Raw genomic sequence first — 21,708 nt, 5'->3', positions numbered from 1 at the left:
TGTCCAGCACACCAGACAACCCACTCTGCTCACCTTGTACTAGAATCTTCCCCAAGGTGCTGGCATTGCCAGCTGCACTGGCCGCAAAACACATGTACTGGCCAGAGTCGACACCCGTCAGGTTGTCCAAGATGAGGGTGCAGGAGCCATCAGGGTCTTCGATGAGGATGTGGTGTGGGTCCACCTCCACCGGCTTCCCATCTGGAAAGCAGAGGCAGGATTTCATGGAATAAGGTCCCAAAGGCTGAGGCCTGGGAATAAGAGGCTGGATGCAACCTCTTCTCTCTGTCTCTGTCTCTCTGTCTCTGTGTCTCTGTCTCTGTCTGTCTCTCTCTCTCTCCTCTCTCTCTATCCACCCCTCTCTCGGTCTGTCTCTCTGTCTCTTTTTCTGAGTGTCTTTCCACAAGGGCCCTGACTCAGATATCTGTCTCTGTCCAACTTCAACATTCTAGGAACAGAGGGTGGGGCGAAAGGGTCTGAACTGGAGAAGGCGCTCAGTAAGCACTGCTGGCTTTAGTCACTCCATCTCCTCAATGGCTGCACCTCTTCCGAGCATCTTGCATGGCGACAACGCCCAGCATACTTGATGTGAACTCCCCTTCCCTCAATCGCCTCCACCCTGAAGACCTAAAGCCCGCATGAGCCATTCCCGAACCGCCCTACCTCTCTCCACATCTGACCCTGTCCTGCAGCCAGCCAGCCCCAGTAGCAAGACAAGCACCCAGGGTTTGCCCTGAGCAAGTGGAGACCATCCCAAGCAGACAGCTCAGACCTCAGTACCAGGCCTGTCCAGAGGGTCCCCCCTCCCAGGCCACACCCTTGTGCCTTTCCTCAGACATGAGGAGCCAGAACCTCCCCTCTCCGTTTGGGGAAAACGTGTCTCCTGCAAGTTGTCCCCACTCATCCTAAAGGGAGGCACCCTGGAGCCACCTGCAGCGGATGAACATGCCAGACACCTATCTTTTCGATCATCGCCTTTTAAAACACATTTGAAAGCTGGAAATAAATTCTGAAACGGTAGTGAAAGAAATGACAGCTCGTGATAAAAGATTCGAAGGCTAGGCTGGGCATGGTGGTACCCATCTTCATCCCAACACTTGGGAGGCGGAGGCAGAGGCAGAGGCAGGTAGATCTCTGTGAGTTTGAGACCAGCCTGGTCTACAAAGCAAGTTCTAGGACAGCCAGGGCTGCTACACCCTCTCTCTCTCTCTCTCTCTCTCTCTCTCTCTCTCTCTCTCTCTATATATATATATATATATATATATATATATATATATATATATATATATATATTTATACTTATATTTGAAGGCTAAGTCATCATATAAACATCCACCTAAACATCTCAGGCAAGCCTGCTTCTTTCATGAGAGAGCAATGGGGAGGGGCAGGTACTTTGCCATAGAGAATCCACACCCCTTAATATTTCAAAACAAGTAAAACTAAACACATCCACATTATCACAATGATTCTGACTGTGTCTCCATGGACCCAGAGGGACTGGAATCCATTGTATATAGCATGTGGGGACCTTGAGAAAGAATGTCAGCTTCTCAGCTCTGCCAGACACAGATGTCACATCTCTTTGCCACCCAATCAGACACTGGGAGGCACCCTTTGGGTACCACAGCCTTGCCTTCTACTTCTGAGTGCTCAGTATGTTTGTAGCTCTCCACTGTGGGCAGGCTGTCCCCAGAGGGGATGGACTCCATGTAGAAAGTTGGCAGCAGAGGAAGTAACTGCTGCCCAGCCCAGCCCAGCCCAGTCTCCTTGTCGGTTCCCAGATTGGCTGACAGGCAGCACAGAACCCAGGAGGGAAAAGAGTCCAAGGATCATTGGAGGTCAAGTCATACTTGGTGACCTTGGATGGTGGCAAGAAGCTAGCTACAGGAGATGAATTGGTTCAGTCAGATCAGGCACTGCTCATGTAGCTCCAGCTGGTGTGGACATCCTCAGTGAGACTGGCAGCTCCTGATGGGCCATCTTAGGGACACCAGATATGACTCCTCTTTTGTCTTGGACAATAACAGCCAAAATCCTTTTGAGTTCACAAGGCAAGGTCTGTCACATACATCCATGGCACCTCTAAGTCTGGACTCAGCACTCTGACCTTCAAGGTCCTTTGACAGTCCGTTTCTGCTCACTCAGTGCTCTTCTGGTTCGTAAGTTAGAAGCATCCATCTCAGATGCCCAGGCTTGAGTGTTGCACTCCACCAGCAGGGCTGGCTGAGAAACCTAAGATTCAGGGTTCTGTTCCCAGTGTGGAGTGTCTCGGAATTACACCCGCATCCACAACAACCCATCTTTGTCTTTTGAGTCCTCCATGGGAGAATGCCTTAGAGGACTCTTGGACCCTGGGGACAGTGTGTGTCCCACCTGTATCTTCTCCTTGGTCTCAGCCAGTCAGTTTAGCGTTGGCCCGAGGGCTTCCCAGAGCGCTGCAGCTTGCAGCCGACCTTCTGGACTCTCCCATGGGTGGGATTCCCTTGAACACTGCTATGGTTTCAGTGTGGGTCCCCTGGAGTTCTGTGGTGGAAGCTTCATCTCCATAGTTGATGTTGAGGAGGTAGAACCTCTTTAGTGGAGGGCTCTAGGTGAAGTGGGTCAAGCCGCTGAGGACAGTGACTTGAGAAGGGATTGATGCTGGTCTCTAAGTGTAACTCAATTTTTCAAGAGTTATTCAGAGAGCAAACCCAGCCGGAGCACCTCTTCCTTCCTGTCCTCCGTGATTGCTCCCTCCAACTAACACATATCCCACCACGATGCCCGCTGCCACACTGTATCGCAGCCAGCCAAGAGGAGCCTCGCCAGGTGACACTATACTTTGAGGACTTTCAGCCTCCAAACCCTGATATCAAAAGAAATCTCTTTAGTTTATAAAGAATACAGACTCTGGCACTTTGTTACAGCAACAGAAAACTGAAGCTCTAACGTCAGCAGACTTCTGCATGGTCTTGGGCAAACTTGAAGTTTCTGAGACTCATCACTTTGCCAACTGAAGTCTCTGGCGGAGGAGGCTCAGCTTGGGGTTTGGATCTGACCTCTTTCCAACATGGCCACTAGAGACATCTCTTTCAAAAAATCAAGTCTTTGCATGTTGTGGGGGCTCTGATGGAAACCAGACACTCAATTCGGTGATGTCCTATGTGTCCATTCTATGATGAGACAGTTTGGATGCCGTCCATGACAAGCAGTGTCCAGCCAGCCTCACTCAGCAAATGGAAGGAACCGATTTGCCAAATTCACATGAACAAGAGGGTCTGGATCCATGAATCATTCGTTGTCCAGGTAAGCAGAAAGGCAGCAGCACACAGAGCTCTGAGCTGGGCAGAGGTGTCGTCCTTTGTTCGTGGGCAGAGTTCAAGGCCACTCTTAGAGCGTGCCCCATGCTACTCTTTGTGAAGCCGATTGTATTCTTATTAAACCAGCCGTTTGTTTTGCCATGTAAACAGCTAGAGTGGCAGGTTAAAGGAGTCCCTCTTTGGGGCCACAGAGCATAGATCAAATAAAGATAAACACCCAACAAACTGAGGACACCTCACCCAGACCACCAGGACTCTTGTATGGGGCCATGACAACACAACACCACTTTGACCCACCCCCAGCTTGACAGACACAAAGCTATGCTACATGCTGGACAGAAGGCTATTGAGAGATGCTCTCACGTCTACAGAGAGCATGGCTACATCGACCGGGGTGGGGTACCCATACCCTCACCCTGGCAGATGGTCCGGTGAAACCAGCCATACTGCTTCCAGTCAATGAATGTGGCCAACATGAGCCACGTGGCGCCATGTGAGCCTCCTACCATCTGATGACCACTCACAATAGCCACTCCGGGACCTGACTGTCCCTTTGTCCTCTGGTCCATGCACCTCATGAAGGTTTTTTGGGTCACTGAAAGTGGTTGTCCCCTCTCCACAAAAGACTGTCTCTTCTCCTCCAGGCTCCTTACTGGAGGAGCGGGCAGGGCCTGGCCACAGGCTTCACTTTCCTCCTAACAACCCAGGCAAGAGAGACGGAGCGCCAGGGGCTCAAGCTGACCTCTGGCTTGTTTTGATGAAAACGTGTTTATCCCCCTACACTTGACCTCTGGATGTAAGGAGGGATGGATGGATGGGTAAAGGAGCAGGTTCTGTGCAGCTAGAGGGAGGTGGCTGTGAAGACCCTCCAGCCGCAGGAGCAGTGGTCACAAGTGGTCTTCTCTAGAACCAAGAGATGACACCCAGGGCAGCTCTCTCAAGTCACCACCAGGAGCCGGCCATGTGTCCCTCTATTCTCACAGCCCAATACGAACTAGGCATGATTCAGGATGCTACTGTCTGTGGTATCACAGGAACAAAAGTGTCTTTGTCCTAGATAGGAGAAGAGGAGGGATCACGTGGTACCTTCTCCCAATTTTATATTTATTTATTTATTTATTTATTTATTTATTTATTTATTTATTTATTTATTTATTTATTTATTTGGGTTTTTCAAGACAGGGTTTCTCTGTAGCTTTGGAGCCTATCCTGGAACTCACTCTGTAGCCCAGGCTGGGCTCGAACTCACAGAGATCTGCCTCCCGAGTGCTGGGATTAAAGGCGTGCGTCACCACCGCCCTGGCTGGCGAGCCAGCCAGGAGTCTCAGGAGTCTCTGGAGAACTCCACTCGGTCTACCATTCAGCGTCCAGGATCACCAGGAACCAACAGAGCTGGCACATCCAGATCTCGCGTCTTAAGGGCTCCCATCTTGGCCCTGCCTCAGGAGCTGGTCATAGGTAGGTGTGACAGTTACCAGAAGCCTCACTGGGGGTAGTACTTCCAGGTCAAAGCTGGAACACTACCCACTACACTAGACCTTGGGGCTTACGTGTATGTGTGCATGCATCTGTGTATGTCTGTGGTATGTCTGTGTATGTATATATTTAAAGTGTTTATGTATGTGTGCATGTGTAAATGTCTGTAGTGTGTTTGTATACATGTGTACTGTCTGTGTATACACCTGTGTAGTAAACATATGAATATATGTATTATCTGTGTCTATGTGTACATGTGCTAGTGTATATCCATGCATATAAGAGTGTCTAGCGTGTACTTTTGCATTATATTCATGCATGTGGCATGTTTCAGTATGCACTGGTGTAATGCTCAAGTTACATATGTGTGCCATGTACATACAAGTATGTGCAGTGTGTGTATGATCTGTGATGGGGCGGTCTACGGGTAGGTGGGTGGGCATAAAGGCACATTTCAGTCTGGTTGTAGGTGATGGTCACTGTCAAGCTGGTCATCTGCCCTTACCCTTGCTGAGGGTCCTCTCTCTGTGTGTCTCTCTGTCTCTGTCTCTGCCTCTGTGTCTCTGTCTCTATGTCTCTCTCTCTCTCTCTCTCTCTCTCTCTCTCTCTCTCTCTCTCTCTCTCTCTCTCTCTCGCTGCTCGCTGTTCCTCATCTCTCCAGACTCTGGAAGTCAGAGGACCCATGGGATCACTAATGCTAGAGTCCATAGTACAAGCTCTAGGCCTCACAGATACCTGATGTTAACAGTGTCTGTGGTGGGCACTCTGGGCTCTGGCAGTATCAATGTGACTTCAGACTGGGTTGGCCATGTGAGAAGTCAAGCACGGCCACTGACGCAGACCCAGTTCATGACCTGAACTGGAAGGCTCAGTGAGCTTCCTGACTAACAGTGCTCTCTCCCTCTCTGTATCACGCACTGATGCTGGGGGACGAGGGAGCTGGCCACATGATTCCACTGGGAGGGATAAATGGGAACTTACACATGGCAACTCATGGACCCTGCCCAGCTGACTTCAGTCTGGCCCCTTCCGCTGCAGTAAAACACAACCCTGAACGGAACAGCTCTGCTGAATTCCAGGGAGTCCACGGAGTGAAGGATTAAACTGGAAGAGGCTCCTGGGACTTTGAGCCTGCAGCTGGTGTTAAGTGGGAGGGCTCTGGGGATCCCCAAACTTGGCATCAGAATTGTGGGTGCTCCTGGAGACCTCTGAATTGGCATCAGAAAACCAGGTGCTCTTGAGGACCTTTCGAGCCACAATTGATATGAGGAGTAAAGGTTCTAGGGAACCCAAACGTGCAGGTGGTGTCAGTGGTGAGGCTGGTTGGAGACTCTGACTTTCGCAGCTCCTCCCATCACAGCTGAGTGAGGCGCGTGCAGCATGACCCTCAGCCCCAGCACTGTCTTAAGCCCCCTCCATCCGCATAGCTCTACTTCCTCATGTGACTTTGAGCTTGTTGTGACATGTGACTTGTTGACCAGAGCTGCTCCTCAGTGTCATGGCTATTGCTTATCCAGGCTCTCATGTCTGTCTCTCACTCATGGAGAAGCTTTTAGACCTGTCATCTCAGAGGCCTGTCCTGCTTCTTGTCATTGCCCCAAGCCAATGTCTTCTGGATAGCCACAACACTGTCTGGCTTTAGATTTATTTATCCATCACCTGTCTCCTATCCTACCTCATCACCCTCTTGATCAGGACCTGTCTCCTGCCTCTCAGGCCTCATGTACCGCCACTGGGCAGATTCCACATTCTCAGGAAGTTCTTCCCATTGCAGAGCCAGCTCCCCACAGTAAGGCTGGAGACCCTCGTCCCTGGGTACCTTTGTACCAGCTGACAACAGGCTTAGGTGTGCCAGTCACTCGGCATGCCAGCTTGACTGTTTCCCCCAGCTCAGCGGTGCAATCAGCCAATTCCTCTTCAAAATCAGGGGGACCTGAGGATACATAAGGAGGTCTCCGTGTTATGTGTACAGCAGGTCAGGCCTATGGTCTTAATTGCATACACCCTGGCAGGTTTCCCAACCCAGTGCTAGCCCTCCATGTCTCACAGTGTGGCTGCTACCGTCTGGGGTCCCAACTTAGGATCAAAGGTGAGTGAGGGAAATTGGATGCACAGTGGGAAGGGGTGGGACCGTGGTAAAAAAAAAAAAAAAAAAAATGAAGAGTTTGGGGAGATTCCTCAGCGGGTAAGAGCATTTGCTGTGCAAGCATGGGGACCTGAGTTTGAATCCCCATCATCCACATGAGGTCACAGCCTCACGTGACTGCATCCCCAGCATTGTGGAGGAAGAGACAAGCAGATCCCTGGAGCTCATTGGCCAGCCAGCCTCCACCAAAAAAAGTAAGCTCCAGATTCAGCGAGAAACCCTAACTCAAAGAAATAAGGCAGAGAGTGGCTGAACGGAACACCTGCTATCCTGCTCCGGATCCATGTACACAGGCCCACACACCAACACACACATGTGTACATTCACATGTAAACACATACATATACCACCAAAGGTTAATATTTTTTTCAAGACAGGGTTTCTCTGTGTAACACTCCTGGCTGTCCTGGAGCTCACTCTGTAGGCCAGGCTGGCCTCAAACTCACAGAGATCCACCTGCCTCTGCCTCCCAAGTGCTAGCATTAAAGGTGTGTGCCGCCACCACCACCTGGCTAATTAATTAATTTTTAAAAACACTGGATGGTATGTTTTTGTTCTGGATGAGGAAGGCTGATCCAGGGTGCAAGATTCCCCTACATCTTGCAGAATCCAGATGGATGTCCTGAGCTTGGGATCTCTGTGTGGGAGCTTCCTACCATGTCCCCAAGTGTCCTCTCCCTGGTCAGGGGTAACCTGATACTCCACCTGGATTTCCCTGTGAGGGTGCGGTTGTTATATCCCACCCAGAGCTGACAGGACGGCGTGGATCCCTCTGCTCCCAAAAGCACTCCCTCATGCCCAGAAGGCAAGGGCCAAGGCAGTGCCACCCAACTACCTGAGACTCAGGGTCTCCACAGCCTGGGTGCAGCCCAGCTGGACAACCAGGGTAAAGAAAGGGTCATGTCCCCATCCTATCCTGACCGCGACGGCCCACCAAAGGACACTCACGCCACACAGGCTGGGCCAGGCGCTGCTGGATGCCACAGATCTCCTTCACCCATGAGTTCTTGATGATGACTGTCCGTGCCTGGAGCAGGTACTTGCGCACAGAGTCCTCCCGTTCATGCCATACCTCAAAGGCACGGTCATCCCCCTCAACCTGGTCATTCAGGTCGATGCTACTCAGCTGTGGGGAGAGGATCTCGGTAAGGAGGATGTGACCACCCTCAGATGATGTAGGACCCAGGAGGAAGACACTTAAGTTACCCCGGAACAGTGGCCGAGGGACTGGCCACCAGCATCCACTCTGAAGCCTGAGAGGCAAACGGACCTCCACCCACGGCACATTCGCTTGCCCTACAGAGCCCTTGGCACCCCTGCACACACAGACCTTCATCATGTTCCGGAACACATAACTGAAGGTGTCCGTTCGAGAGTCTCTCCGGGGCTTGCAGATCACCAGATGGTTTCGGAAGAGGAAGACATGCCGGTTGTGGCCCTTCCAAGGCATCCGGGCCCCTGGTGCCCCCTCCCACACTATGAAGTGGCCCTGGAGGTGTGGATGGGCTCTGGTTAACCAAGCCTCCCCCGTGGATGCGGGCCCCACTGACAGCCACATATCCAGCTCCCCACCAAAGTCACGCGGTCATCCACATGGAGCTCCCACCTCCAAAAGCCTCCCACAGTACCCCACCCTCAGTATCCACAGCCCCACCTGGCGGATAGGTTCTCCCAGGGCCTCCAGGGTTCCTGGGTAGTTCTCCATGAGTGACACATGCAGCTTATTCTCGGCACGCTGAGGCAGGGCAGACACCACAGCATAGGCCTGCTCCAGCAGCGCGCAGTTCTGTCGGTTGCGGGCCTTGTTGCGGATTAACTCCTGGGGTGAGGGTCAAGAGTCACAGATCCAGGATGCTCTGAACCCAGGAATCCCCTCTCCCCCCACCGATGCAGCCTGCACAGAGGAGGCTGGAGCATGTCACCTTCAGCAAGGCCTGGTATTTCTGCACCCGCTCCACTGGCTGCTCCAGGTAATGCTGAAGTGGAGGTGGGGGTGGCTGCGTGGGGTCCTTGGCCGACAGTGTCTCTTCTGCATATTTCTGTAGGAACCACGAAAGTGGTTTTGTGCATGAATGCATGGTCCCTTGGTGACTAGAGTCACTCCAGGGGTGACACAGCCACCCGGGCATGGCTATGTCCCGAGAGCTAGAGGATGATACCAAGGGTGCCAACACACACAGCCCCGCACAAGGGACACTGGGTCACCATCTCACTGGTGGTGGCACAGGGCTTGGGCAGCTTAAGTAACAGCCGAGGCATACAGAGCTGCGGTTACTCCTGTTGCATTTCCCACTGAGCCAGGGCCCAGGCAGGTGGTGGGCATGCATTCACGTGGGTTGAGGAAGATGAACTTGGGCTGGCCACGTGGACCAGTGGAGCCACACCTCAGAGGGCAACAACTAGGGTCTAGGAGCAAGCAGGGTGGGTGGGCTTGTGACGGGCAGGAAGCACCTTGTAGAACTCCTGGACCGGGGTGCTGACAACCACTGACTCGGCTTGCACGCGGCCCACCAGGAACTCAAGGTACTTCTCAAAGGCCTCCTGGTTCTTGATGAAGCACATGGCCACATCGTCATCGGTGTCACAGGACTGCAGCTCCTTCAAGAAGCTGCCACAAAGGGGACAGTGTCAGCACCTCCCTCCACCAACCAGCTCCAGACCCTCTCCTCTAGGAGAAGGCCAGGATCCTAACTAATCAGGGCCTGAGCCCTGTGATAGAGTATGTTGTTATGTGTGCAAGAAGTGCATGGTTGTGTGCCCATCTGCCCATGTACAAGGACGACATATACTATGCGTGCATGTATACAAGAGCGTTCATATGTGGGTGCATACGTACGTAAGTTTTCTAAAAGCATGCATGCATATACACATAAACGTGCACATTTGTGAACACACAGCTGTGCAAACATTGTATATGTGCAATGTAGTGTGCACATTTGTGGTGTGCATGCATCTTGGTACAGGTGAGTACATATATATGCTCATGTGTACTTGTATGTCTTGTGTGACAGTGCACATGCATAGAAACCCATATGTGTGCACACGTTAGCATGTGAGGCATATAAATGTTACTGGATATGAAATGTTATGTATCTCCATAAGCAGGGACGTAAGTATGGGTGTGCATATGTGTGCAAATATGCACATACACATCAAGCACATGAGCATGCACAGTGTGGCAGCTATGCATACACACATGTATACACGTGTGTGTATGCCTGCACATGAGAGTCTACATGCATAGTGCACACCCTAGTCAAGCATACTGCAGGCTTTACCCCGCTTAAGCCAGATACACAGTAAGGGAAGGTCTGCCTTGTGACACACTAGCACAGGCTTGCCCCTTCCTCAGTTCCTGCCCACCCGCCATGAGGCCTGGCCTGCAAGCAGGGGCCGTGTGCTCACATACACGTGTGCATGCATGCAGCCCCACCCTCCCACCTGCTGTGGAAATGGCTGATGTCCTGCACGTTACGGAAGATGACTGTCTTCTGGCTGGCCACAGCTGTAGGCACACGGGGAGATCGGTCCAGGTGCTTCATGTGGTGACTTTCCAAGAACTGCAGCTCACCCACGAAAGCCTGCTCTGAGCTCAGCAACTCCTGGATGACAGAGCTGGCAGGAAGAGAAGCCATGAGGGGGTACTCGGGTGCTCCAGTGGCCACAGGCTCCTGCCCCTTCCAAGGCCCTGGGAACAGCGTTGTTACAGGACTGTACTCTCTCGTATCCCCCATTCCCTCAACTTCTTGCTACCAGCATCCTGCTGTCGACTTTCAGAGAGGGGATGAGGAGTCCCTGGGAGGAGCCACTCCTCCACACAACTGCCCCTGCCCCCCACAAGGAAGTAACCTGGCACAGCCCACGTGAGGACCAGGAATCAATGTCAAACTGGTGCCCACTCTCTTCTCTGCCCCTACCCATCCCAGATACAGATTAGGCATTCACAGGCCCCCATAAAAGCAGCAGATCAGAACTCCATTTGGACCCTAAAAGAGGGCAGGCAACAGGTCTCCATGAGCAGTGGGCCAGCCAGGGAAGCTCTACCAAAAACTCACCTCAGTCTCATTCTATACTCATCCTCAGACACAGCCTCCCCAGGGAACTCAGGGGCCTCAGTGGGCCCCCACTCAGGAGACAGCTGGTGAGAAACAGGCATCTGTCAGAGGTGGGCTGAGCCCTGGCTCCGCCCCTATGCAGGCCGGGGGCTCCTATCCTCCAAATGGAAAAAACAGTGCCAGAATCCTCTGGGCCGGTGACCTTAAGACCCTCTCCCCTGAGTCCCCCCAGCCAAGTACCTTGAGCCTCTTGTCCAGGTAGGCAGGCGACACCCAGCCCTGCCTAGAAGGGCTGGATTTGGTGGGCTTGGTGCGTACAAGCCAGCGCAGGGGATGGGCTGAATCCAGGACCTCCACATACTGGCCTTCTCTCAGAATGATGGCGTCCTGCTCAGCCCCCAGGGGCAGATAGTCGGCTGTGACCACATAAATGTCAAAGATCTGGTTGGGCAAGGAGAGGAAATGAGCTGGGGGATAGAGCCGGCCTGTCAAGGGCCCCCAGCAGCCACCAGAGAAGGGAGGATGAGAACCCTGGGAAAGAGGCTGAGTTGGGTGACCCAAGAAGGTATCAGCCAAGCCTGTCAAGTCCCCGAATGCAGGACATGGGTCTTGGGGACATTTAGTGCAGCTGCTGGCTCCCAATCCCACACAAATGGTAGGAATGTGGATATTCTCCCTTGGCTTCCCCCAAAAGAAAGCACCACACCCTGGGGCCTCTAGTTGGCGCTGTCTATACTACTTGGTCACATCTCATCACGTGTCCACCTGCCACCTGGGACCTAACAGGGTGCCTACTACAGCAGAGGGAGAGGTCGGGTGGGAGAAGGGTAGATGGAAAGGAGTGAGGAGGACTCAGAAGAAGCACTCTCCAGGAATCCCCGAAGAATGGACCTAGTCCCTCACCAGTTCCTGCCTCCGGTATGTCTTGGGAGCAGAAGGCAGACACCGCCCCGCCCTTCAGCTGGTCTCCTGATGGCCTGTGTGGTGCACTCACTTTCCAAGACCTCCCTGGGATTCTGCCCCTGTACCTCTCATTCCTCTGTCTTCTCTCCAGGAGCCCCCTCCCCAGAATGTTCCCCCAGGGTCCTGGCCCACCTACCTCACCACGGGAGTCCCCATCCTCTGACTCTGAAGAGGATTCTTGGACACTGGAGGAAGGGCGAGACCGGCCATGCCGAGGAGAAGCAGATGGCGTCTTGGACTCCTCGTCGCTGTCGCCTCCCGGCACCTGGAGCTTGGCTGGATGGGCACAAGGGTTGTGATGCCCCCCAGTATCCGGGCAGTTTCTAGACCATGGAGGCAGGGGAGCCTCTGCCCCTGCACAAGTGCCCTTTGGCCCCACCACCCCCTTGAGACACACACTAGCACCTCACCTTGTGAGATCTTGGCTGATACCATCTCAGTGATCTGTGAGGTGAGTTTCTGCAGGAACTCTTCTGTGCCCACCTCAGCGAGGGACAGGTGACCGTGGGCCTCTTCAGCTACCAGGGACTCCCCTGGGGTGGCAAAAGTGACCCTCAATCATCCATCCTCTCCCGGATGTCTACTGAGTACTCCCTACACTCCAGGCTCATCTTTAGCCCTGAGGGATGCCAGGCACACAAGACCAGGCTTCCTAATGGCGCTGGGGTCTGGAAAGGAGACCAGCCTTGAGGACAGGGGTGTTGAGGTTGGCCATATGAAGTCACAGAAGGCCTGCTGTGGTCTGAGCCAAGAGGTAGCCAGTGTGGTTGAGAACAAGAGGAAACAAGTCCAGAGGGAGGGGACACAGTAGATGCAGCTGAGGAACACTGGGGGTGGCTAAGGATCAGCAGGGTCCCCACTGGGCAGTCAAGGGACAGCAGCCGATCGGGGAAAATGGACAGCACAGCCAAGGTCCAGACAGTTACTAGGGAGCAGCAGGCACAGTTAAACAACAGGAAGCCTGTGGACGGTGGATCCACCAGCAGGTGGCCAGCATGGCTACAGTGTAGAGGGTGAACAGAAGAGACAAAGCTTCAGAGGGGTCAGACCTCGGTTATCAGGCTGTGGAGGACCTGGAATATGGCTCACGCCACCTCTGCTCCTGGTACCTGGCTTGCTGGCCTCCACAGCCCACTGCATGTGAGCTCTGCATCTAGGCAAGGCTTCCCTTGGGATCCCATAGGCTCCCAGATCCACAGAGGTCATAAATGCCTCTGACTCCAACCCGAGCTCCGCCCACAGGAGTGTGGAGACCCCTGACCCAGCACCGTGGCCAGCAGCTTCCTTTTCCCCTGGCCTGGCTCGGGGTGAAGGGTGCTCAGCAACCCCATTCCACCTGTACCTCTCCTTTGTGCAGCAAGATCAGCAAAACCCGCAGATTCCACCATCTGGGCTGAGACAGCTTGGCTTGTCCTGTGGAGACAGGGACATCCTGAGAGGCCTGAGGTTGGAGCTACCACCACCTTCCACCTTCCCACCCTGGGGCTCCTGATAGGAAGAGGGTCTGGAGGCAAGGCTCCAGGACACCAGTCATCATCTCCACATCAGAGGGATCCTGGGAAACTCTCATTCTATTCTGGGGAAACTGAGGCATGGGAGGGAAAAGGGCGGGCCTAAGTACACAGCCTGTGCAAGCCTGAAGTGGTCTATCTGCAGGACAGGGTGGTCCCCACGGGCACCACAGCTGTCCTGTTTCCAGTTCCCAGACCTAGTCTGTGATCTTGGCCTAGGGCCTCTGGATAGCATCAACTCACCCCCGCAAGAAGGAAGAAATGAGAGCCTCCTTCACACTCTCCTGCTCTTCCTCTTTGGCCACTGTTGAGAGAGGGGAGAGCCATCAGCATGAGCTCCTGGATCCTGACGCTTCAGGTTCAGATACTCAGGATATACCTGAGCTGTCCCAGGACCCTGGACTCTGTCCTCTGAGCCCTGAGCGGGGACTGTTCCGAAATGGTACTCCCCGGCTCCTGACCATGGTCTCCTCAATGGTAACCAAGAACATGAGTCTACCCTCAGAGTGCCAGCCCACAGGGGGTTGAGTAAGGCCCTGGAGCAAAGAGTTCAGCTCACCCTAGAGACCTCCCCCTCCCCACATACAGAGCAGGGTGAGTGCTGGACCTGAGAGACTCTGAAGCCCCACGCCACCTGCACCCATGAGACTCTGGAGGTTTCCTGATACTGTGGGAGTATGAAAAACACCAATGTTGAAGGTCAACATGCCCGCCTAAGGAGTCCCTGAGTCTGCACTCTCCTGCTCGGGTGCCCCTCCTATTCACATGTACCTGCCTTGCCCCCGGACCCTCCACTCACAGCCAGAGACGTGCAGGCTGGCAGAGCAGAGCGCCTGGCCAGCAGCGTTGGTGGTGATGCACGTGTAGGTGCCGTGGTGCTGTCGGCCCACGTCCAGCAGGACCAGGCTATGCTGCTTGCCAGAGCTGGCCATGGTGTAGCCAGGGGTATCAGGGCCAATCCACAGTACTCCCTTCTCTGCCTCCTCCTTGAGCCAATGCACAGTGGGGGCTGGGTGTCCTAAGGGACAGAGGGCAGGGAGTCCATCCCTGACAGAGACAGAACACCACCAGGAACCCTCACCCAGGGCCAGAGTATTGCGTGTGGCCATCAGCCTCTCTCTGAGAGTCGCCTCACCTTCCACCTTCACTGAAAAGGTGACGCTGGAACCCCTCTTCACTTTCTTGGGGGTGAACTTCTCCAGGATCCGGGGAGGCACCAGTCGCTCATGCACATCTGGAATGACACAGCCAACCCACAGGGACCCCCTGACATAAAAAACAACCCACCCCAGTGTCCTAATCCCAGAGGATCCCCCGAAACCTATGCCCACTGGCCATCCACACTTGCATGGCAGCCAACCCCAGGTCCATCCATTCTGGCTTCCTGCCCGTGGTCTGCCACCCACTCATGCCCATCTGGGGCTATCTCACCTGGTGCTGGCTTCTCTTCTGGTTCACTGGGACCTGAAAACACAGAGAGAGCCAGACACACAGCACTCACAGGTGCTCTGTCCTGGTAGCCCCACTGCCAGGGCAAAGACAGCCAAACCTCTTGAAACCTCAGAGAGCTACGGAACTCACCACTCAGCATGAGGATGGCCACAGGCCACACAGACCTGACAGATGACATACTGCTACCCATTCTTGTTACCCCCAGACTCCCCAGACCTGCGGCCTTGATCTGCAACCAAATGCATGGGCATGTGCACAACCCAGCAGCTTAGGGAGCCACATCTTCCAAGCCCTGGCAGAAGAGGCCACAGGAAGCACTGGGTCCCTCACAGCAAGATAGGTTAGGTTCAAGTTTGGAATTCGCTTCCCATGTTCAGGAAGAAGGAGCCTCAAGGCCACCATGGTCACCCGTTCCCTGAAGGGATGACCTCCAGCTACCTGAGTCTCTGCTCACTGAAGCAATGACCACAGAGCCTTGGCCTCAAGTCTGACAGGGCTTGCAAGTCAGCCCTGTCCAGTCTTTCGGGGCACCCACCTCGGACCAGCAGCCGGGCCGATGAATAAGCAGCACCCACAGCATTGCTGATGTAGGCCGCATACTGGCCGCTGTCCTCTGGGGTGATTGAGACAATCTCCAGGGTGTGCAGGGTCTTCTTGTCAGTCATGCGGATGTGGGCAGATGTGGTCAGGGGCCGGCCATCTTTGAACCAGTACAGTTTGGGGGCTGGATAGCCTGAGGACACAAAGGCAGGTGGTCGTTGACGACAGAAGACCCAGAGCAGAGGTCCCTCAGAGACCAAAGGGTGCTGGCCTCCTTATCCAGAGAGGACTCACACATACCCACCCACGCACGGCTGGCTGGGGTCCCCTCCCGACTGGCTGGTAGGGCTTGGCCTCTGTTCAGTGAGGCAGTGAGGCTTCCTTGCCAGCTCCTCACCTTTCACCTTGAGCTGGAATTTGGCCAGGCGTGTGCCAGGGGCCACTTGGAGGTCTTTCAGCTCCTCCAACACCTGGGGAAGCTGCCCCTCATCTGACTCGGTTCCCTCTTGCTCCCGGCTGTCGGGAAGGACAGACAAGGGGACGCCCATAAAGCAACAAGTAAGAAGGTTCAAGGCAGGAGGGCCACGGGAGTGAGGTCAGCCATGCAGGGACACTGAAGGTTCCTGAACCGAGGGACAGAGGAAGCAAAGCCACCGGAGCCTGGTGGACGTCCCCAGGATTTGTCTTGTCAATCCAAGTACCCTAACCCCCTGCCCCAGGTAGCAGGGCATGGATGCCTCCTCAGAGACCCTGGGAGAGTCAGTCACTGGACCTTGCCATCTCTGAGGGACCCCACCTGGACAGGTATCCCTGGGCACTGAAGTATGATGAGGTCTCAGTAGCGTCTGCTGCGGTATCATAGTCTGTGCTGGTCACTGGAGAGGAAAGGGTGATTCAGGGACAAGGCCTAAAACACATGCACTAGGACCACCTTGGCCCTGTGAGGCTCTGACCATGCAGCCTTGAGGGGAGCTACCTGCACTCAGCATGGAGAAGGGCAGCAGCTTCCTACACCCTCCCTGTCCCAGCCCGTGACCGGGCAACACTTCCAGGCTACGACTAACTGCAGGCCTCTTTGGCCCAACAAACTATCGGTGTCACACAAATTGCAGGTCTTCGTGAATTACAGCAGCTCGGGCAGCACCTTCCAGTTCCATCTTACAGTACCATGAGGGCTTAAAGAGATGCTGGCCTCGAAACCACCAGCTGAGGACTACCCATCAGGATATAGCAAGAGAGACTAGATCTCTCTGCTGTATGCTGTCACACATCCAACGCTCGTGTCCCACAAATGCATGTGTTGAAACATTAATCTTGGGCTGGCCAGATGGCTCAGCAGGTAAAGGTGCTTGCCACCAAGCCTAGTGACCTGAGTCCAATCCTTGGAAGCCACATGGTGGAAGGAGAGAACCGACTCTCACGAACTGTCCTCTGAACGCCATACAAGTGTCATGGCGCACACACACACACACACACACACACACACACACACACACACACACGCACACACGCACACATGCACACACGCACAATGTAAAAAGAAAAGAAAACCATCAGTGTGGTATTGGTATTAGGAGGCAGAGCCTTCTGGAGGTGGTCAGACCACACCCAGGCCACCCTGGAGACACCCAGCTCAGGCCGGCACTCACGCTCCACACGAAGCTCCGCCTTGGTGGAGGAGACTCCCACGCTGTTCTCCGCCAGGCAGCGGTAGACACCCATGTCTGCCGGCACCACCGCCGTGATGATGAGCTGGTGCCCGCCCTGTTGGTCCTCATTGATCATGTAATGGTCATCCTCCTCCAGCAGCTTCCCGTCCTTGAACCAGCGCACACTGGGCACAGGCTGGCCCGTCACCACGCAGTTGAAGCTCATGGGGTAGCCATCCTGCACTTCTTGGTTCTGCAGCTCGGTCAGGAACACTGGGGCTGGCACAGGCAGGTAGAGGGTACAACGTTAACCCTGGGATGGATGCCCATCATAACCAGATACCACGTACATGCAGGTTGCCACCAGAGGGTGGTGTGACACGGCAGCCTTTCCTATAAGGGGTTTCCCAAACTCCACAACTAGACGCCCCGAGCTCCTCTCCTTCCCTATTCTCTTAAGAATTCTCTCTTGGTTCCCAATGAGGCAGAGGAGTGCAGAACTGGAAAGGGCAGACAGAAAAGGATGTACAGGCTGGAAGTTTAAACCCCAGGTACCCCCAAACTGGGGAGAAGTCTCAAGACACAGTCCTGAGGGTCCTTCATTATCACTGCCTAGTGGCCCAGGAGAGACTCAGGTGCGGGTGAGGTTGTCTTACTTTCGGTAGCTGACATGGAAACTACCGTAAGGAACGGACCTCAACATGCACACTGCTTGGGAAAGGCAAAGCTGAGGTTCACCACCAGCTGTTTAACCTCAAAGTCAGGGCTTTGCCATGCTCCCCTCCACCCCACCCCCCCAGGCTGGGGGACAACCAGCCAGAGCTCCCTTCTGGTTCTGCCTCAGTCAGCCTCCCTCCTCTTCTCCCTCTGCCCTGCCTCAGGCCAAGCTCCGCCAACTGTAGTTCCCCAGGCCGCTGTAGCCCATGGACTCACCAGCATCTGAAGTCTGCAGGCCAGGGGTCTTTGCCAGCGGCGCCGCAGGGGTGACCGTGGGAGCCACCTTGCCAATGCGCATCTCCACGCCCCGGGGCCCCTGCTCTCCCAGGCTGATCTCCACCCCGATGCCCATGGTGGCAAACATGTCACGGAAGCAGGTGACTGCTCGGCGGGCCTCCTCGAGTGCCTCAAAGCGGATGCACACAAAGTTTTCGTCCTCTCGGTATGTCTGCCAGTCTGCAGGCTCCTCTGGCTCCGCCGGGCCTTCATCGGCGCTGAGGAAGAGTTCCTCCTCGGAAAGCTCAGCTGGGCTCTTGGTACGGAAGAGCCTGTGCAGGCGCCGAGCGGCCCGGCGGAAGGCGTCGTCCAGCTCGCCTCCTGAGGAGCTCTCAGCCTCGCTCTCTGTCCCACTGACCACCACACAGGCACTGTGGCTCACACGGCCGAACTTGGTGCTCACCTGACAGGTGTACCGGCCAGTGTCAGTGGGGCCCAGGCCAGTGACCAGCAGGGAGCAGGTACCGTCCTTGAGCTGGTCTATGTGGTAGTGCCGCCCGTCGGTCAACTCCATGCCATCCTTCAGCCAGCAGGCCCGCATGTCAGCCTTGCTGGCCACCACGCACTCCAGCCGCAGCACATCCCCAGCCTGTGCCTCCGTGTCCCCAAATGTCCGGGAGAACACAGGCCCTTCCTGCTGCTTTATCTCCTTCCGCACTTTGTAGCCCTTAAAGGCAGCCTGGATCTTCACAGCTGCCTTGTCCAGGGACGGATCCTTCAGGTCGGCTGCACTCAAGTCTCCTGGCAGCGGGCACACGGGCACTACTTGCTCCTGCTGCTTTTGTGGCTTCACAGAGGTGGCCACCTGGGCCCCATGCTGTGGACACAGGATGTGAGGTCAGAGCAAGGCTGGGAAATTAAGACCAACAACACTCCAGGCCCAGTACCATTCCAGCATTCCATCTGCCTCAAGCTCAGTGGCTGCCCAGGTGCTTGCTGGAATCCTGCTACTTGGGCTCCCCAAAGCAAAGGCTCGTCCTAGAAATCACAGTATGCAGTGACCCAGATGGGGACCAACAGCATTTTGGGGAACACCCGATAGGCCAGGCCCATCTCTTCAGGAAAAAGTTGTAACTGTTTAGTAGGTCAGTGGGGAGGTGTATGGAAAATGCAAGAAAAAAAATAGGCGGGTTGTGTGGTTGAATGGGTAGTGGAAGGATGGATGGTTGGATGGAGGGATAGTTGGGTAGATGGTGGATACATAAGTCAACAGAAAAATAAATGAACAGGTGAGCAAATAGAGGAATAATGAGCAAATGAATGGTGAGTGAGGGGATAATGAATGAATCGATGAGTGAAGGAACAAGTGGATGTTGGATGGTGGGCAATGAAGGGTGACTGGGTAAACAGATGGGAAACTAAATGAATAAACTGGAAAATCAGTACAGGAGGTATGGATGGTAGATTAGTGGGTAGGTGGGTGGAGATAGGTTGGTGGATATGTGGCCAAACATTCAACAGGTGCCGGAGTGATGGATAGTGGGCAGATGAGTGGATGAATTACAAATAGTGGACAAGTAGGCAGATGGATGGAGAGATGCAAGGATAGGTGGAGAGTGAATGGTACATGAATCAGTGGATGTTGTATGGTACAATTATGCACATATGGGTAGGTGGTATTGAGATGGATGAATGGATGGATAAGTTATGGGATTAAGGCATTGAAGTGGATGTTGAAGATCTGAGACACACACACACACACACACACACACACACACACACACACACACACACACACCCCACCAGCCCTCTCCTTGCAGGTCAACTAGGAGGTTCACCTTGCTGGCCAGGGGTGAGATCCCAGGACCCCCGGCCTTCTTGAGGTAGGTAACTAGGGAAGGGGTGCCAGCCCGGGACTCGTCGTCAGAGCTGGTGTGTGAGAGGTCAGCCTCTCCCGTGCGTGCTAGCTCGTCGGCTGTGGAGTAACCCTCAGAGAGGTCAGGGGCTGTCTCTTCTGCCTCCTGCCGCAGATGTTGCACACGGCTGTCTTCCTCAGGCAGTTCACTGATGGAGTCCAGAGTGGGCTCCCGGCTCATGCGGCGCTTCCGGGCAAGGGCCTCCCAGAGCAGATGCAGGTCACCCTCCTGGGCTGCCTCAGGAGGCAGGCTGGGCTGCGAGGGGACCTCCTCCCCAGAGCCTGAGGTCATCACCACTAAGGAGGGCAACAGAGCAGTCAGTGGGTGAGGTCAGACAGAGCTGCAACGCCATGCCTGCTTTTGCTGCTGGCTGGGGTACGACCTGGCTGCGGTCTTCCGGACCTCTGCTGTCTGTCTTGTACCAGGAACCTTTATCTGTTCCGAGATGCTCCAAGCCTCAGTTCCCCACCATCATTTTTGCTCCCCCCACCCCAGTCGACCTCCTGACAGGGGCACACGGTCACTCAACCAGAACAGAAAATAGCTCAGCAAAATGAAATTAGGTGTATTTCCACCTTGCTGCTGGTACAGGAGCCCAGGGTCACAGGGACATTATTAGCACTGCACAGAGAGGACATGCTGACACTGTGGCAGGCTCAGAAAGCAAGAGGAGGAGACCCCAGTGTAGCACGTGGCTCCAGATACAGGGGTTGGAGGAGGTACTCAGAGCACAGAGGGGCTCTGGGCAGGAGCGCTGAGTTAGGGGATGGGCTCAGAACAATGGGGAGGTCTGGGAGCATGGGACAAGGGACATGAGACTCAGTGTGGGTAGGACCTCAGGCACATGGAAGCAGGAGAGGGTCAAAACATCTGGGGGTGCTAAGAGTGCAGAGGGAGCCTCTCAGGATGATGCTCAGAGATGGGGTATGCCACGGTGCAGACTGTATTCAGTGTGGGGGGTGCCTTGGAAGGCAGAGTGGATGGAGAAGAGGACATGCTCAGAGTACAAGTAGCTTCAGAAGAGGTCTCAGAACTCCTGTGGGCAGGGGTCCCAGGACCTAAGAAATCCACCACCAATCCTACTCGGGAACAGGAGGCTGGCCTACAGCACAGTTCAGTCACACGAGACCTGCCTCACCTGGCCAAGCCTTGGTTTCTCTGCACATCATGTGGAGTCTTGGAAAGGGCTCTCAGCCTTGTGGCCAGAGCACACCAAGATGAAAAACCAAATCAACCCTTCCCCACTCCCACAGCATCCGACTCCAGAGCCCAGACTCACCATTAAAAGTGGCAGCCCCTGAGGAGGGCGGACCCCGGGCGGGACAACAGCGGTACTCCCCTTGGTCGTCTGTCCTAAAGCCCTTGATCAGCAGCATCTGCCGCTGACCCTGAGAGAGGACCTCAAAGTGTCCGCCGGGCTGGATGCGCTCTGTTCCCTTGTGCCAGATGACCTCACCAGCCTCAGCTGCCACTTCCAACTCCAGACACACATCCTCACCAACTACTGCCTGGAGTGTCTCCGGGGCTGGGGGCTGGGTTGGAGTTGGGGTTGGGGCTTTGGCTGGGGTTGGGGTTGGGGCTTTGGCTGGGGCTGGGGTTGGGGCTTTGGCTGGGGTTGGGGTTGGGGCTTTGGCTGGGGCTGGGGCTGGGGCTGGGACTGGTTCAGGTTCCGTTGGCTCTGCTGAAAAACAATGTCCACAGAGGATAAGGCGCATCAGCCATGATGGATCCCAGGGTCTTTGCCCAACCCTAAAGAGCTCCCTCC

At 54.7% G+C, this 21,708-nt stretch overlaps 1 protein-coding gene across 1 annotated transcript in view; it reads right to left on the bottom strand.

Annotated features, from left to right (window-relative positions):
- The window catches only part of Obscn (obscurin, cytoskeletal calmodulin and titin-interacting RhoGEF), a 141,532-nt gene that overhangs the window by 26,197 nt on the left and 93,627 nt on the right, over positions 1–21,708 (bottom strand). The window contains exons 62-85 of the mRNA XM_052757447.1: positions 21,223–21,624; positions 19,866–20,239; positions 18,028–18,904; positions 17,095–17,373; positions 16,242–16,320; positions 15,843–15,961; positions 15,441–15,638; positions 14,885–14,917; positions 14,589–14,687; positions 14,253–14,471; positions 13,697–13,757; positions 13,285–13,355; positions 12,353–12,475; positions 12,079–12,218; positions 11,220–11,420; positions 10,980–11,062; positions 10,366–10,539; positions 9,376–9,532; positions 8,847–8,963; positions 8,579–8,743; positions 8,255–8,413; positions 7,873–8,050; positions 6,598–6,711; positions 34–201 (exon numbers count right to left, since the gene is read on the bottom strand). Of these exons, the coding sequence (XP_052613407.1) occupies positions 34–201; positions 6,598–6,711; positions 7,873–8,050; positions 8,255–8,413; positions 8,579–8,743; positions 8,847–8,963; positions 9,376–9,532; positions 10,366–10,539; positions 10,980–11,062; positions 11,220–11,420; positions 12,079–12,218; positions 12,353–12,475; positions 13,285–13,355; positions 13,697–13,757; positions 14,253–14,471; positions 14,589–14,687; positions 14,885–14,917; positions 15,441–15,638; positions 15,843–15,961; positions 16,242–16,320; positions 17,095–17,373; positions 18,028–18,904; positions 19,866–20,239; positions 21,223–21,624 (4,590 nt within the window). The remainder of the gene's footprint in view (positions 1–33; positions 202–6,597; positions 6,712–7,872; positions 8,051–8,254; positions 8,414–8,578; positions 8,744–8,846; positions 8,964–9,375; positions 9,533–10,365; positions 10,540–10,979; positions 11,063–11,219; positions 11,421–12,078; positions 12,219–12,352; positions 12,476–13,284; positions 13,356–13,696; positions 13,758–14,252; positions 14,472–14,588; positions 14,688–14,884; positions 14,918–15,440; positions 15,639–15,842; positions 15,962–16,241; positions 16,321–17,094; positions 17,374–18,027; positions 18,905–19,865; positions 20,240–21,222; positions 21,625–21,708) is intronic.

Source organism: Peromyscus californicus, unplaced genomic scaffold (assembly GCF_007827085.1).
Source record: "Peromyscus californicus insignis strain IS unplaced genomic scaffold, ASM782708v3 Scaffold_3__1_contigs__length_106647218, whole genome shotgun sequence".
Classification (NCBI taxonomy): Eukaryota; Metazoa; Chordata; class Mammalia; order Rodentia; family Cricetidae; genus Peromyscus; species Peromyscus californicus.
Note: the sequence above shows the minus strand (reverse complement) of the source record. Positions and strands in the feature narration are given on the sequence as shown.